The following is a 17,314-nucleotide window of genomic DNA, read 5'->3' as shown; positions in this document are numbered from 1 at the left end:
CCGATTCCTCTCCACATTCCCCCACTGCCTTCCCCCTGTCTCCTCCTCCTCTTCCTCCTCCTCCTCCTCCTCTCCTTTCGGGTTTGAACACCCCGTGCCCCCCGCAGACCTGCCTCCCCTCCGCCGCTCGCACAGCTCTGCCCTGCGCTGCCTGCCGGGCTCCGCCGCGCCGGGACCTTCGCACAGGTAGGCAGCGCTGCCCGCGCCGCGCTCACCCCGCCCCGGGCCAGCGGCGGGTGCTCCGCCGAGCTCACTCCCCTCTGCTGCCGCAGGGACTGGGGAGGAGTGGGGAACACCTTCCCACTTTCCGTGCGCCCCGGAGGAGACAAAGGCACGGGCTGGCGGGGGTGCCCGGTCCTGCCGCCGCCGGGATGCGCGCGGAGCTCCGGTAACGGCGGTGCGGGCGGGCACAGAGCTCGGACAGCGCCTTCGGCCAGAGCCACTGTCACCCGTGCTGGGCTCCGGACTGCTCGGGTGCCTCCGTGCCCCGCGGGATGCCCGGCACGGGCTCCGGGACTCACATCCCACCGTGCCGGTCACGGTGCACGCTTCCTCCTCAGATCGCTCCGGGAAGCAAAGTCGCCTCGGACGGAGGCACCGTCCCTCTCTCGGCCCGGGGGTACGTCCCGGCTCCGAGCCAGAGATGCCGAGGGGCGAGGGAAGCTTTTCCCACCGAGTCATTGTGTTTTGTGCGCTGCCGTGCACCGAGCCCCTGCGTACCGCGGCTTGCTGTCTGTCCTTCCTCTGTTGATAAAAGTGAGGTCTCGTTTCTGAATTAGATCAACTTGGCATCAGTTAATGGCTTATTGCAACTAGTAATTAATCACACAGAATTTAAGTTGCACTTATCTAATTCACACCTGAAGTTTTCTGTCAGCTGGAGGGTTTAATGGAAGTGGTGTTGTATTCCCATGTCCTCTCCCTTGAAGCAGGAGGCATTAATTCTATACATATGGGTCAAAGTGAGAGTGTCATGCAAGGAAGAATGTTGAAAGCACAGCCTAACTGTTTTGCCAGTCGAGACACATCCATGTCTCTCTCCCAGCAAAGATCAGGGCAAATCTGCCCCATTCTTCCCTGTAACACTGGCGAGTACTTTCCAGCTGGGTGAGCAATGACCTTTCCTATTGATTGTGTCCCATTTGTCACCTGGCATTGCACATGAAACTGAAGACTCTTCTCTGCCATGCTGACGGTAAGCAACTGTATCCTGGATGTGAATCTCAGGCTCATTGCTGTTTTAGCCTCTTTACTGGGTAGAGTGGACTCTGTTTGACAGCAGGGCGCCTGTGGTGGCTGTGTCAGCCTCACCGTGAAGTCCCAGAGGGAAGCAGAGCAGAGGGTACTGCATATTCATTCATGGGCCCCTCTTACCCTTCCGTGCAGTGGCTTGCTGGGCTGGCCTGTCCCTGGCAGATGCTGTGCTGGGAAGGTCTCAGGGCAGGCTGGGCTAGGCTCAGGAGAAAGAGGGGCACAGCTGTGGCTAGGGGCATGTATTGACTTGAAGGTGTCCAGCGTCAACTAAAACGGGGGTGCTGGAGCTCAGCAGGGACTCAGGCAGCTCACAAGCCTGGGCTGCAGCAGAGGGAGTTCCCTGAGCTGTGCTGTGTGAGCAGATGACTTCTGTCCTGATCAGCAGAGTAGAGCACAGGCTGTCAGCAGGAGCTGATGGGTGAGGGGAGCCCCAGCTCCAGCCCTACAACTAATGTCGGGTGAATCAAGTTTCAAGTGGTCACTGAATACAAATTGCCCCAGGGAGAGGCTTTGTGAAGGCACAGGGGATAGTCACAACTACTACTTAATGCCTTATGTCCTGTCTCTCCTGCCACTAATACAATTGGTATATTACTGAATTTGGTCCTTTCTATTCTGGAGTGCTGTTTGGGGATAGCAAAAGTGAGAGAGAACAGAGCAAGTAAAGGAACCAGAGGTTTCAAAGGGCAGATGGAAGGGGTGTTCAGGTAGCCTGAATATCTGCAGAGAGGAAATGTCTTGCATCACAGTCAGGAGGGACAAAGAAACTTTGGAGTCCAGTAAGTATGAAAGGCAAGATAGGGAGGAATGGTGATGATGGAAGCAGGAAACCTAAAAAGCAGGGCAGCTCTGAAAAGGATCACAAAAGGACTGAAGGTCTGTAAGCAGGGAGCTGTTCTGTCGTCCCAAGGATGTCTGGGACAACTGCAAAAACAATTGAAATTCTTTACAATTGTAGTGTGCAGGAAAGGTTGGAAAGAATAAAATGTTAGTACTTTTGCCCTGGAGGGGAAAACAGAAGGGCAAATATTACCTGCCTGCTTTGGGAGACCCCACAAAGCTGGGATTGAGCTTTTAGAAATGGGAAGGTCTCTTGGCAGATTGTGTATGAACCTTCCCAGCATTTGCCTCTAGAAACAGAAAAACAGATGGAAAGAGACCCAGCAGGGAAGTCAAATCTCATTTATCTGCACAATGCCATCCTCATGGCTCCAGCCAGCTCTCTGCATGTCAGCCACCATAGAGCCTACCCCATCCATTCTGCTCCAGGCCTTCTCAAGCCCATCCATCACCCCATGGCTTCTTATTTACAGGGAGCCTGGCACACAGAGCTGGGTTTATTGTCTGACATCCCTGCCACACAGGCACATACACACAACACCCATGCAGATGCCCATACACTTTGTGTATTGCTGCAGATTGGGGTTGTCTGGAGTCCAGGAAATCTTTACACACGTCTGCCAAAGTCTGAGCTTATCAGAGCCAAAAAGAAATCTGGGCCAGCACATGTGCTTGGGTCCAGCTTGGTACAGCCCTTGAGCATACTAAATGCATCAAACATCTTGACAGTCTCTCAGTTCAAGGGTTTTGTTCCTCTTGGCTGTGACATGAAATGTGAAAAGTTAAAGCTAGGACTGTCAGACATCATGTTTTAAGTGAGATATGTGAATGAATGTAGATGATCTAATGTTCCTGTTTTGTCAAATATGAACCAAATACACCAGGAACATTTTCAGAGTCCATTTCGGAGCCAAGGTGACACAACTGTATTTACAGCAGAAAAGCATGAGAGAATTTCCAGTGCCTGCTCAGTGCATGGCTGCATTGCACGATTATGAGCAGAGAGCAGAAAAATAGCAATTATATTAGGGAATCCAGAAAAGACTTCCCACAGGGAGAGTTATCCAAGATGCAACCCCCCACCCCTCCTCAACTTCAGTTATGGGATTGTTACCATCCACTACTAACCCAAAATGGATCAGAAATTGTGGCTGGAAAACAGCATTGCAGCTCTTTTCCCAGCCCTGAGTCTATGCTCTGGGCAGCTCTTTGCTGTGCATATGTTCATGTGAGAGGCAGAATTTGCCACCTCAGGTGGTTTGTACTCCTGAGGGTCTACAAGACAGTGCTGGAAGAGGGGTGGAGCAATAAGGATGAAGGTCTGGTGTTGTGAAGAACTACAGGGGCAGCTTAACATGGCAAATACTCCATCTATTTCCCTTACTAATATATGAACCATAAGAAGATGATGAATTCTGGGCTTTGTTGTAACATGTGTGTTTGTTTATAGCAATTTAGGAAAGGCAGCTCCTTACAAGGCCAGACTTTTTTCTGCCTGGTGTGTGTCTCAGGCAGAATTTCATCCTTTGCAGGCTGCATCAGCAGGTGAGAACCTTGCTGTCACCTACATCAATGAGCCCAAGGCTAGCAAGGGATTCTTTTGTGTACTGTGGTCCTGCTAGAAAAGAGGGTGAAGTTTATTTTGGTGCTCAGCCATTGAGGAACCTGAGCACTGAGAACTAGGGATGCTGTTATCTAGCTGTCTTTTGTAAGTGTGAATTCTATAGGGTAAGAAAAATGAGTGAGGTATTAAGAGGTTTCTGGAATTAAAGATAGATCAGGACATGGAAACAAGTGGTTAGGAGAAGGCTGGGGCTGCTTTGCCTCTAGCACAGCAGTGTTGCATTAACACAAAACTTGTCCATGCACTGGTTTGGTTTAGCAAACAGCTCAGATCTCCCCTGACAACAGTGTACCACAGGCTGTCAGGTAATGCAGGTAATCTACATCATTAATGCAAGATTCCCAGTGACAGTAACGCAGCACATTAACCTGCCAGTGCAGAGATGAGGCAATCTGTGCTCCTACCTGCATTTTCATCCTGCTTCATGCCAACAAGACAGCTGGGCAGCTTAAATAAACACCCCCTATGCTTTGAAGCAGACCTTCTGTTTAACTGCCCTGCAGCAGTTAGCTGCCTCCCAGCTCCCACTGAAAATCAGAATGTGTCTGTCAGATTCATCATCAAAGGGACACGTCTGTGAGAGTGAGATTGGAGACACCCTTGCATTCTCTTTGCACTTGTTCTCTCCTCTTGGTATTTTGCTTACAGATGAAAAGGTAAGATGCTCTTTATAGCTCTTTTGAGTTTTTCTGAGTCATGTCTTAATCCAGCTGGTTTGCTCTGGTTCTTAAGGAGAAAATCCTAGGAAAAAAGCAAAGACCCCATAGTCTGGCGAAAAAGCAAATGACCCCATGCAGAGCTGTGTGTTGCTATTTGTTCTAGTAGTTTGGAAAAAGAAGATAATTTTTTAAAAATAGATTTAGCTGTCAGTCTGGTTTTCCTTTGTTCCAGGTAGCTGCCAATAAAATAGTATTTCTAGTGTTATGCCTTCGCAAGTGAGCTTCCCAGTGCCTCCTAAATCAGTCCTCAAGGAACAGTTTATTGTCTTTTATGGCCAGTAGAAATACCTGCTTTTTGAAAACTGCGTGAAAAGAAGCCCCCTGTGCTGCCTGCCTCTTTCCAGGGAATGGCTGAACTGAAAACATGTTCCCAGGCTGTGAACAGCAACAGAGAGGAATCTTGGAAAGGCAGGATTGGCTGGTGAGTGCATGAGCAGGGATTTTTCAATTAACAGGATGAAAGCATCTCTCTCTTAACGCCAGGATGCTGGGCTGCTGTGATGGCAAAGTTTTCACTGACTCAAAATTATCCATATCTGTCTCTCAGGCTAAAAGAAAAGGGGAAAGGAAGAGCCCAAGCTGCTCCTAACATATCTTCTGTCAACTCCACAAAAACTGGAATCAGAATTGGCCTGAAAGGCTGCTACCTGCTGCCCTTCACAGGCTGCAATGGCTGGTGTCATGGTTTGATACTGGCCAAATGCCAGGCACCCACAAAGTTGTTTGCTCACCCTCTTATGCTATAGTTAGGCAGAGGACAGGGAAAAAAATTAACAAATTTAATTGAGATTGAGACAAGGACTGGGAGGAAGATACTTTAAGGGCAAAACAGGTTCAAATTTAAAGGTATAAAGTAAATGTATTATTAACAGAGTCAGAGGAGCATAATGAAAATAAAAGAAATCTTTTAAGAAGAGACCTTTTCCCCTCCACAGAACACCTTTTCCCCTCCACAGCCCTTCCCTCTTTCCCACCAACAGTGCAGGGAGACAGGGCGTGGGGGTTTTGGTCAGTTTGTCACTCCAGGTCTTGTCCTGTTTGCTCAAAGAAAGGAGTCTCCTCTGCTGTGCCATGGATCCCCTCCCACAGGCAACAGCCATCCCAAAACTGTTGTGGTGTGGGTCACTTGTCCACAGGGTGCAGTCCTCAAAGGACAGGCTGCTCTAGTTTGGGAGCAGGAGCCTGTCTCTGGAAGCAGGAGCCCTCTCTCTGTCTCTGGAAGCAGGAGCCCCTTCTCTCTCTGTCTCTGTCAGCAGGGCCCTCTCTCTCTCTCTCTCTGTCTCTGGAAGCAGGAGCCCCTTCTCTCTCTGTCTCTGGAAGCAGGGCCCTCTCTCTCTCTCTGTGTCTCTGGAAGCAGGAGCCCCTTCTCTCTCTCTGTGTCTCTGGAAGCAGGGCCCTCTCTCTGTTCGGGTCTCCTGCTGCATCACAGCTTTCTCTGCCATCCACCCACTCCACGGTGAGCACTTTACCCACAGTGTGAGTGGACTTCATGTCCACAAGGGGACAGTTTGTTTTACCAGGTCCTCACCACAGCTTGAGAGGAATCCCTGCTCCAACACTTGGAGCACCTCCTTCCCTTCTTTTTTCCGCTGTCCTCGGTGTCGCCATGTTGTTTTCCCTCACATGTCATTTCCCCCTCTTCTCCAACTAGAAGGACACTGCTGCTCGTTTTCAACAAGTTCCACCAATTCAGAAATTCTTGCAGTATCTCGCAGTGCTGAGAAGCTGGTCTCATCTGGGTTCCACACTGGGGAGTCTCTCTGTCGCCGTGTCTCCGCTGCAGGCCAGGCGGCCCTGCTGCCATCGCGGGGCAGTGACAGCCCCGTGGTGCTGTCAAGGCTCTCTCCACACAGGGCCCGGGAAGGAGAAGCCACTGCAGCCACCCCTGCCCTTCTGCCCGAGGCACGGCTGGCCAGGTGGGCAAGGCTCGCCACGGGCATGCCGAGATGGCCCCGGCACCTCACCACCCCTGGAAAAACTGCGCTTGTGCTGTTTTGATTTTCTTCTTAAATATGTCATCACAGAGGTGTAACCAACCTCTCTAATTGGGCCAACAGCATGTCTGTCTTCAGAGGCATCAGGGATTGGCTCTGTCGGACATGGTGGAAGCTTCTAGCAGCTTCCCACAGAAGCTACCCCAGTGGCCCCCTCCCCGCTACCAAAAACCAGGCTGTGCCAAATCAACACACTGGCCAAGCACAAAATCACCTGGAGGAGGGAGTATGAGCCCTTGTGATTAAGCAGCAAAGTGGTTCTCCTGGTGAACAGATGGAAATCAGGTGCAGCCAAGTGCTGAGGTGCAGAAAAGACTGAGATGAGGTTGAGAGAAAAGCTGTAACTCTGTGACAGTTTTTCTCAAAGGTAAGCACAGGCCTGTTTTTGTGGCACCAAGCACAAAATCACCTGGAGGAGGGAGTATGAGCCCTTGTGATTAAGCAGCAAAGTGGTTCTCCTGGTGAACAGATGGAAATCAGGTGCAGCCAAGTGCTGAGGTGCAGAAAACACTGAGATGAGGTTCAGTGAAAAGCTGTGGCTGTAACTCCGTGACTGTGTTTCTCAAAGGTGAGCACAGGCCTGGTTTTGTGGTGGTCAGTATCCCAGGGAACTCTGTTTTTAAGCATGTCTTCATGTTGCCCAGAGAGAGTGGGACAGTCTGGAAAAGCTGTGCTAGAAATGCTGCAAATTCCTTCCCCCATTTTGTGGGAAAGGACAGGGGAGAATGACTGAATAACTTAATTAGAGGATGGTCTGACTTGTACAGAGCACAAAGCCACAACATCCCAAAACCATGTCTTGTAACACAAACAAAAGGATGAAAGAAGACCCTCAAAAATATGACAGTGAAGCAGAATGAATGAGAACAGTCTGAAGCCCCTGTGCTGGTGGACTCAATGAAACTTGGTCTTGATGTTCTTGGGACTTAAATTACCTTCCCAGTGACAGTCTTGCCTGGTGACCTGTGCAGGATCAAGGAGGGAAAGTGGGAAAAGCTAAGGAAACCTCAGTCTGCCTCTGCCCCTTGGTCCTTTAGACCAGCATCCCCTGCTCTGCTGACAGCCTTTTTGTTTCCCTGCTATGCCATCGGCTCTCAGCACAAAATCTCCAGTGTTTTTTTCTTTCTTTGACCAATTTTCACCACCTTGAAGCAGTATACAAGCACCTGTGGAAGTCTCTGTCCTGAGCTGCTCAGGGCTGTTACTGGTCCTGTGTGGCCACCATCTGCCTCCAGTTCTGTTCATTTTGACATCTTCATTGCAAGAAAACCAGCTGTGAGGAGGGGCCAGTGCCCCTAGCCCAGGATGCCAGCCTGGCAGCTGGTATTGATTGTGCCAGGCTTAAGAGCTGTGGGCAGGAGCCAGCCCCCCCAGCCCCTCAGATGGTGGGCTGTGAATAGGAGGGTTAGGGGGGCTAGTGGGGAATCAAAGGGAAGTGTCCTACTGATTGATGACCTCATTTGCACATGAAACTGGGACCTCTCAGCCCTGCAGGCCCTGCACATGTGTCTCAGCTGCTGTAACCAGGGCTGGGAGAAGAGGAGATCAGCAAAGAGGGAATAACTTGCTTCCACCTCAGGACACCATAATGGTTTTTATCTAAGTGTCCTAGGACTACATCTTGATGGCCTTTACAGTTCCTAAGTGTTGGTTGCTTTTTCCCCCTCCCCCTTTTTTAATTGCAGGTGAGACAGAGCACCCATGATTATGGAAACTTCTTCCACCTTCTCTTCTTTCCTTTTCCTGTGTGTGCTGGTTCTTTCAGACATCAGCCTTGCAATCTCCCTGAAGCCTGGCACAAAGCTCAAAAATGCCCCAGAGAATAACCACCACCTTCAAAACCAAGAGATGTGGCTGCAGCAGCCCAGATCTGGGCGCCACCACAGGCAAGGCTTGTCCAAGAAGGAGAGGGTGCACACCATGGCTTCAAGAGGGCAGCTGGCTGGGGAAGAGACCCTCAAGATGGGCAGTGGAGCTTCAGCCGTGGAAGAGCTGGTGGCAGAGGGACAGCCAGCAGCCCTGAAACAGAATAAGGACGTGTTCCTGGGGTTTGAATTGTCGTATCCTGAGAGGGAAAACCAGTCCCCAGGCTCTGAGAAAGGAAAGAAGCAGAACCGAGAACATCGTCGACACAGCCGCAGGGACAGGCTCAAACATCACCAAGGTATTTGAGCTCTGAGGGAAGCTGGGGCTGTTGTGTCACTGGAAATGAGCATCTCTTGTGTGAGGGCAAGAAGATGCAGCTGTGGTGGAGCCACATGGGTGTGTGGAGTGTGTGCTTGCTCTGGGGAGAAATCTGCCAAACAAAAGAGGCACAAGAAAAAAGGGGAACTGCAGAAGCAGGATTTTAGTGCTGGCTGCATTTTTGTGAAAATGGCCTAGTTTGTCTTACAGGGGGAGCTCTGAGAGACCCTAAGACTTGAGGGACTGTTTTAGGGTAGTCTGTTTTGTTGTTTTTATTTTCCTTTTTAGCAAATGGCCCCATTATGAACAAGTATGTCCAAGCCATGCTCAATCTCTCCACTGATTTAAAAAAATGATGAGAACTAGAGAAAACACAACCCCCTTATTTTGCTTTGAAGACCAGTTTCTTCTCACCAGAGCTTGTGCTCTTCTATATTTATGCTGAACAACAACAACAACAACAAAATTCAAATGTTGCATATGTGAAATTGCAGTGATAACTTTAAAATGTTGCTTGATTTTGACTGGGACTGCTTTACTTTGCAGGTCAAGTTGTGGGTGTTTCTGTGGTATGAGCTCAGTGTGGTAAACCTTGAGTTCTGTTAAAGTGAGGGAATTTGTGTCAATCTGCACTATGTGACAAGCTGGGTGTCACGTCCTTGTGTTCCATCCTTCACTCCCTCCTCCTCAGTAAGAAGAGCTCTATTGTTTTTTCAGAGGACTGACTAAACAGTTTGTGTTAGCAATATAAAAGAATATGCAACAACGCTGGTTTGAAGCAATCTTTGCAGACTACAAACAGGGTTATTTCTTGAGGTTAACTTAAGGTCTATATTTAAATTAATACCTATGAGGAAGAGAGACATATCTGTGAAGATCATTTCAAGTTAGGTAAGTCCTGACTTGAGCTAAATTGAAATAACTCACTACTAAAATCAAATAAGAATGTATTCACAGGTATTTGCAATAGCTTAATGTGTTGTTTAAAATGGTTAAACAGGTACATTTTGTACTTTTGAGACTAGAAAAAAACCATGTTTTGCTTCTTGAACAAGAGATAGACATATGTTCAGGGAGGTGTAATTTTTTGTGTCTTAAGCATGCAAAAATCAAGCTGCATATACTCTGGACCTGATTTTTCACTGTAATAGCTCATTACTCTGTTATACAGTGGTCTAAAACAGCAGCTCAGTGTCATGGAACAGTGGTTGGCAACTGGATGAAACACCAATTCCTTTGACTCCAATCTGTCACACAGAGAAAAGGCATGAGAAAGGTAATGTCACGGTACCTGTTGCCCTTTGCAGGGAAGGCTCCTGATGCTGGGCCAAGCTCCCTGTACAAGAAACCCAAAAGCTCTGAAGAACAGTTTCAAAATCTTCAGGCAGAGGAAGCTACAAGTCTGACTCCCACCATGCTCCTCATTGCTGCACTGGACACAGCTGTTTCCACAGAAGAGCCTCCTGTTCTTCCAGCCACTTCACCACGGTCACAGGTAAAGAGACAGCTGGGAACTCTTCTGTACCTCCAAGCCTTGCCTCTCCCTCAGCTATCCAACTTCACTGAGTTTCAAGGAGCACAGAGACAGCAGGAGCACTTGACTGAAGAGCCAGCATGTCCTAACGCTCATTGCTCACCTTTTGTTCTCACACAGAAGCAGTGGAAACTTCCCTCTTGGCTTCAGCCTCAACAAGGGAAGGTTCTTTGCTTTTGAAAATGAGATGCCAGGAATTCCCAGTGGATAAGGCAGGAGTGGAGGAGGGGAGGGGCAATAATAACGCCTTTTTTAATGTAAAAGAACCATGAAAACTTGCAAAGACTTCAGTGTCTCTACAGAAGTGTAATCCGTTGTCTGTCTGTTTTTTTTGTGGTTTGCAGGCCCGCCTCAGGCAAGATGGGGATGTGATGCCCACCTTGGATATGGCACTCTTTGACTGGACCGATTATGAGGATCTCAAACCAGAAATGTGGCCATCTGCTAAAAAGAAAGGTGCTAAACCTCCCTGTCCTCTTTCCCAAAAGTCATCCTGTAAGGCTTGTCTATGGTTAGTATTCACAGATGTGCTGAAGGACATGAGATCATAGTGGTGAGGGAAGAGAGAAACAGCATCATGCTGATTGAGTTTTGTGCTCAGTTTCAAAATGTTTCTCATTTTGGATGCATATTTGGAGGGCAGAGTAAAAATGATAAATGGAGAGTGGAGAAATAGGGAAGATACTAGATTATGAAGGTTTAGAGTTCAAACACTAGTGTGAAATTTTCTATCTGCATATTTTCTTTTCTTTTCCACAGAAAAACGCCGCAGTAAGAGCCCCAACAGTGTAAATGAAACCACAACAGCTGAAGGAGAGCCATGTGATCACCACCTTGACTGCCTCCCAGGTCAGGATCAGCTTGGCAGAGTCATCTCTCCAAACACGGGATGTTTGAAATCTAACCCAGGTTTTAAGACATGCATTCTAAATTCTACTGGTGACAGGAAGTGGTATGCAAGGGAAGGGCAGAGGCTCTCTAGGCGTGTTGTGTGACCAGATGATGTCTGTACAATGGAGCTGTCATGGGTGCCAGCAGCCCTGCAGGTAAGGGGACACCTGAGCTGTGCTGACCCCTGGTCCTGTGTTGCAGGCTCTTGCTGTGACTTACGTGAACACCTCTGCAAACCACACAATCGAGGCCTTAACAACAAGTGTTATGATGACTGTATGTGCACTGAAGGTGAGTCCAGCTCTTTGCTCCCTGTCTTGGTTTAAAAGAGAGGTGTGGAACCTCCCTTGGAATGGAAAATATGAACCCCTTCCCTCCAAATTAGTATAGCTTTGAAATTATGGGGCTTTTAGGCAAAGATATGAGGAAAGAAATAACAGTTCTTTACTATCTCTAGATATATAGATATATATATATATAGATATATATATATAGTTATATCTTTATATCTATATCTATACATAGATTATCTATATATATTTATATCTTTATATCTATATAGATATATCTATATCTTTATATCTGTGTATGTATGTATCTATCTATCTATCTAGACATCACAGACTATGAAATCACTGTTTTGTATGACCTTGTGCCTAACATGACTTTCCCAAGTTAATTTCAACTGAGCTTGTAGCAATTTAGTAGATGTGGGAAGGACTCAGGCTTTTGTTTCTTAAAACTATTTCTGAAGAATCCACAGCAGCCTTTACTAGGCAGGTGCATTATGAAAGTGTTAAAAGGCCCTCTTCTAGTCTAAACATGTTCAGGATCAGCTCCAGGCACTGAGTCTTGCCTGCCAGAGCAAAACACTGTTTGCCAAGTTTTGTGACCTGCATTAGGTACCCAGTGATTTGACCAGGCTGTTTGCCTACTTTTAACCCAGTTAAATGGGCAGCTTTCCTGGAGTTGCAATGTTAAATGATAGTCATCACCTTGGGCGTGTTGTGTAACACCACAAGGTCCTAATCAGAGATGACCTTCTGATAGATTAGCCTAGAAACATGTTTCTGCAATCCTTAATGAGGCTGCCCCAGGCCCTGCTTTATCCTTAAGCCAGTTATAAGTTGATAGCAAATGTGCATCCTGTGTAGCATAAAAAAGATCCCCAGAGAGGGAAGATCCAGGTAAGATAGACAAGAGGCTTAGATAAGAGTAGAGCTCTGATCTTGCATGCTCCCCTTTTAGGAGGCCAGTTTGCCCTGAGGTGATTGGTAATGAGAGGCACAAACCCAGCTTTTTAAGGTAGCTGGTCTCAGTGTAGCCCAGGGACGTAATTCCAAAGGACTGCTATGTGACATCATCTGGATCTCCAGTGTACAACCAAGGAAAGTTTTGAGCTGTCTTATTACAAAAGCTATAAATCCTCTGCTGCTTGCTCTAGAAGTTGAAAGAGCTGCAGGTTCTAGAATGATCAAGTCAGCTCCTGCCAACCCAATGACAAGATCCTGCACTACTGAAAAGCAGGGTTTTCATGGGAATTATTTACCCACAGGCTATACCCTGTCTGGCCCAGCTAGCTACACATTCTGGTGTAACAAAGTCAGACAAGAAACACCATCAAATCAACCTCTTGGAGCCAGAAACCAAGTAGTTACCATGACCAGAGGCTCCTGTTACCTTCCACTGCCATGGGAGAATATGTACTCATGGTTTTTACAAATAAAATGCCTTTTTTCTCCTTCATACTCACTCATGCTATATTAGCTAGCTTCTTTCAGACTGTGCACATTGAGCATCTAAAACAGAGAAATTAAAGGAGATGAGCAGTGGCTTTGGATCAGACTTCCCAGTAATAACACTTCACAGTCTCTTCCCTTCTCTCTTGAAGCTTCAGGGAAATAAATAGCAGGGGGAGGTCCCTAGTCATTGCTGCTGCACATTAAGTCTATAGTAATTTCCCAGTGGAGAGATTATTTAGACAGTAATGGGAAGTAATAGGAGGAAACCAAGCAGGGCTTCCATAAAATCACTGGAAACAATTGGAATAATTCAATGGCATTTCAAGAATCCTGGGAAACCTGACTGAACAATCCCTGACTGAATCCCAAACCAGAACAGTGAGCCAAACAACCCCAGTGCCCAGAGAGCAATAGGCCTTGTCTATGTGAGGCATTTCTCTCCCACCCTATTTGACACAGCACTAGGACTGTCCCCAGAGCAGCAGTATCTGAGGCAGAGAAATAGTTGGTGTTGCTGCTGTAGTGAGCCCTGGTCCCTCCTCACTTCTACACATTGTGAAAAATGCCAGTCACTTGTTTTTTAAATTTTAAAAGTTTAATAGTAATAAAATGGTTATAAAAATAATAATATAATTAGAGTAATAAAAATTTGGAAAATTAGGATTTAGGACAATATGAGACAATAAAAACAAAGATTTATGGATGGTCCAGGTACCTCTTTGTGGGCAAAATAAGCCCGAAAAAGGACCCACGTTAACAGAGGATTAACCCTTCAAACAAATAGCCTGTTGCATATTCATACACATCATCCATGATACATAAATTCCATTCAAAGAAAGGATTCTGTCTGGTCAGTGTCAGCTTCTTCCTCTGAATCCTAACAGCATCTTCAGGGCTGAGTGAGGCAGGAAGAACTCAATACGAGAGCAATAAATTCTTTTTCTCTGAAAGATTTAGGTGTCCTCTGGCTGCTATCTGGTGCAAGTCCTCTCTTTAAAAAAGTATCTTAGGTAGCACAGTTTCTATTTTAACATTATGTTATAACCTAAAATTATATTTAACACACTAGTTAAGAAAATTAAGACAGCATGTCTTTCTAACATAACCCATATAATATTCATTTTCATATTTGCAAGAAGCCAATCATAAAATAAACATTTTTCACAACGTCTTTTCCATAGGGCTGCGCTGTTACGCCAAATTCCACCGGAACCGGAGAGTGACCCGGAGGAAGGGGCGCTGTGTGGAGCCTGAATCAGCCAATGGAGAGCAGGGATCTTTCATTAATGTTTAGGAGGGTGGGACTCCTGCCTGTATGGGCAGGAGCTGGGGTGAAACTGTTTATACCTAGCAGTGGGAATTAGAGGAAAAAGCTGAGCAAATGATGGAAGCTCCAGGCTCTGAACATGCCAGGTCCCAGCTAGACTGAAACTCATGTTCATTATAAATACAGTGGCATCAGCCTTTTCCACAGCAGGACTGCACTCCCCATCCTTCCTTCAGCACATTCCCACCACTGAATTGAGTCCCCCTCTCCTAGTTAGTAAGCGATGATCATGACTCCCATTCTGATGGTCCTGGCAGGAAAAGGCTCTGCAGTTTCATCTTCTCTCAAGAGAGACAAGATGTGGAAGATCCTTCAGGGCAAGGGGATATGAGCTTAAACTTTACCCCTTAATTATTGCTTGAGAATAAAGGTAGACAGTTCTTTCTTAAAGACTGAAAGTTCCTAGAGGAGAGGAAAATTGTAGCATCCGGATGGAATCAAAGATGAGAAATGGATCAGCTGCCTGCCTAGGTGAGAAAGGACCCTCTGGCAGACCTCTTGCTCTCTCCCTTTTCCACTGCTCCAGACATATTCCTTAGCTGTTACACACTACCACTGCATCTTGGGACCTGTCATCTTTGGGACTATCCAATCCCACTCCATCCTTCCTTCCTTCCTTTCTTGCTTTCAGAGAACCACCTGCAGGTTTCTGCAAGGATGTGGCAAGACATCCCAGCCTGCAGCTCTCACTCATTTATCTATCCTGACAGGTCTGTTATTTTTAATTATTATTTTTAGGAGCTTTCTGGGGAAGTGATAGTTTTCCTAGTGAGCCAAAAGTAAAGTTTTTGGTAACAGGAGATAGGGACAGGCTGTTCCATTGTAGTAAAACCTGTGACATGTTGCATGTGTGTTTCTGTGATATGTAAATAAAGATATGATGGATATCCTTTGTGCAACTCTTCTGCTTTTTGATTGCACCCAAGGATGTGGAAGAGCCAGAAAAGCCTATAAGGTCAGCAGGTAACACTGATGACTTGAGGTAATCACACAGAACAATTGTGCCACTGGTAGAAAAACTTCTCTGCCCAAGGTTGCCTGTATTCTCACTTAAATTGGAGATAACTGTTTCTACCTAGTGTAGCCAGCCAGATGTTTTAAACTTCCTTATATTAATATTTAATTACTGGCTTCAGTGATATATTGGAGCAACCCTAACCCTGTTAACTTGGAGTAGTGGTAGCTGGTGAAGATGTTCTTTGCCACTGCTAATACCCCAATACCCTGACTTTTGCAGGGAGGCAGCTATGAAGCTTTTTATAGCCAAGAGCCTGGAGATGTATAGCACTTTCTTTAGGAACAGAAACATCAATCATGGTGCTGTGGGCAGAATCCTTTACACAGCTTCCCTAAACCTCCTATGTTCCATTTAGTTAGTCAAAACTCCAATTTGCAATCTTGTTTATGCTATGGTGCCACTTTGTATTGTGTATTCACCAAAGACTGTGAGTGTTACACTTTACATCTCTAATATGAGTGCTCACTCATGGCCACAGAGAAACACTGTGCATACAATGTCACTTCTGACCCGTGCACACCTGCTAAAGGAGGAATTTGTGTGGGAGCACTTGGGCAAAAACTACCACAGAGCTGGATGTAGCTGTTTAGATTTCTGTTTACAGCAAGACAGTCTGAACAAAAGACAGAAGGAAAGAAAGGTGGTTTGCCTTCAGCTCGATGCCACAGCAGCAAGAATTCAATTTATTAACCCAGGGAGAGCAGTGCAGCCCCTCCTTCAGCCCAGATGGGAATAGTGGGTGGTGCTGCCAGTGCCATTGTCAGTGGAAGCATAAAGAGAAAAAAGGCTCCTAATTGATCACATTCAATTGCAGAGCTCTCAGCCTCTGGTCTATGTGACACTGATGAGAACCACATGCACAGGCACTATCAAAACCTGGTTTGATATCACACTGCTTTTTAGTGTAGGAGCCAAGAACAGTGCAACTGAAAGCAAGAAGGATTTTTTTTCCTTCTTGCAGGGGTTTTATCCTTAGTGATGCAGGTATTCCTCGCCTCTTTTGCTACAAATGGGATCCTTGTAGGATCATGGACAGTGGTTTAGGCAAGACTGTTGCATATCATGAAATACAAGCAAGTCTGAATTTTGTCAGAGCTTTTAGACTCTAAAAGGAGATTTACTCCTTCAGCTCTTGCTTTTTCAGCCTTCAGTCTGCTATTAACTCTGAATGTAAAGAAAACATTATTCTTAATTGGTGGGATTAGTTAAGGCCAGTGAAAATTCAGTTAACTATTATCAATCAATTTTACTGATATAATTTACAGATTACTGGATTGATTGCTCACATTGGAGTTTCAGAAAGAGAGGCTGGGACCAAGTGTCATTGCTGCTGAGTCAAGCTGTGGTGTCACAGAGGTGGAGCAGGAAGGGTGAGCAGTGATAAAGGCACATGCTGCATGGCCACAGCAGTCTGGAAAGAATCAGTCTGAATTATGGGTCAGCCAGATCAACTACTGACCTCACAATTGCAGTGCAAAGGAAAGCTGTTGAGTAAATAACGTGCAGAGGTGTGGAATGCAAGAGCAGCCTGTGATGTAAAACCCCAGGGCAACATTTGTCCAAGAACAACCCTCTTGTGAGCACAGCAGAGCTTCTTAGTGCCACTCTGTGCTGTCTCAAAGGCATGACAGCAGCTGCAGAGCATCCCCATCACGGGTTACTTTTAGCAGCTTTCCCCTTTCTTCCCAGTATCTCGTAGTCACAGTGCTGTCAGTAAGAGTTTTGCCTTTGGGGGCATTAGGTCTGAACAAGAGAGAGCTACAAATGTCAAGCAAGACTTGATTTATATGTTCTTCTCAACTGATTGTTTAAGAAACCCAAATTAAAAATTCACACAAGCTCAGCTTCTCTGCTGCCCCCAGAGAATTTAAGTCAGAGCTCTTGCAAGATTGTCTATTGTCTTGAAAGGACTTTGGACCAGGCCCAAACCAGCCACAGCAGGACTCTGTGCAATAATTTCTAAAGTTAATCACACAGCATGCATGCAAGAAAAGTGAGTGACAAAGTCCCACCCAAAGTCCTGTTCTACAGCTACTGCTGTTAGTATCCTCTGAGAGTCCAAGGGTTATGCATCACCTTAAACTGTTTCTCCAAGGGTGAGAATCACTAAACATGGAAAAGAGAGAACAGCATGCTGATTTGACAGAATCATTTCAGCAGCTGCCTGCTCTGCAAATGCTGTTGAAT

The 17,314-nt window shown here is 46.4% G+C and overlaps 1 protein-coding gene across 1 annotated transcript; it reads left to right on the top strand.

The window, feature by feature from the left end:
* Positions 1–50: 50 nt before the first annotated feature.
* Positions 51–15,008, top strand: DRAXIN (dorsal inhibitory axon guidance protein). The gene is made up of 7 exons (XM_039697463.1): positions 51–186; positions 8,117–8,595; positions 9,923–10,110; positions 10,494–10,605; positions 10,909–10,998; positions 11,242–11,331; positions 13,964–15,008. The coding sequence occupies exons 2-7, from the start codon at positions 8,133–8,135 to the stop codon at positions 14,074–14,076; spliced, it is 1,056 nt and encodes a 351-aa protein (XP_039553397.1). The 5' UTR covers positions 51–186; positions 8,117–8,132; the 3' UTR covers positions 14,077–15,008.
* The last annotated feature ends 2,306 nt before the right edge of the window (positions 15,009–17,314 follow it).

Source organism: Passer montanus, unplaced genomic scaffold, assembly GCF_014805655.1.
Source record: "Passer montanus isolate IOZ18808 unplaced genomic scaffold, ASM1480565v1 scaffold118, whole genome shotgun sequence".
Lineage (NCBI taxonomy): Eukaryota > Metazoa > Chordata > Aves > Passeriformes > Passeridae > Passer > Passer montanus.
This window is presented reverse-complemented; position numbering and strand designations above follow the sequence as displayed.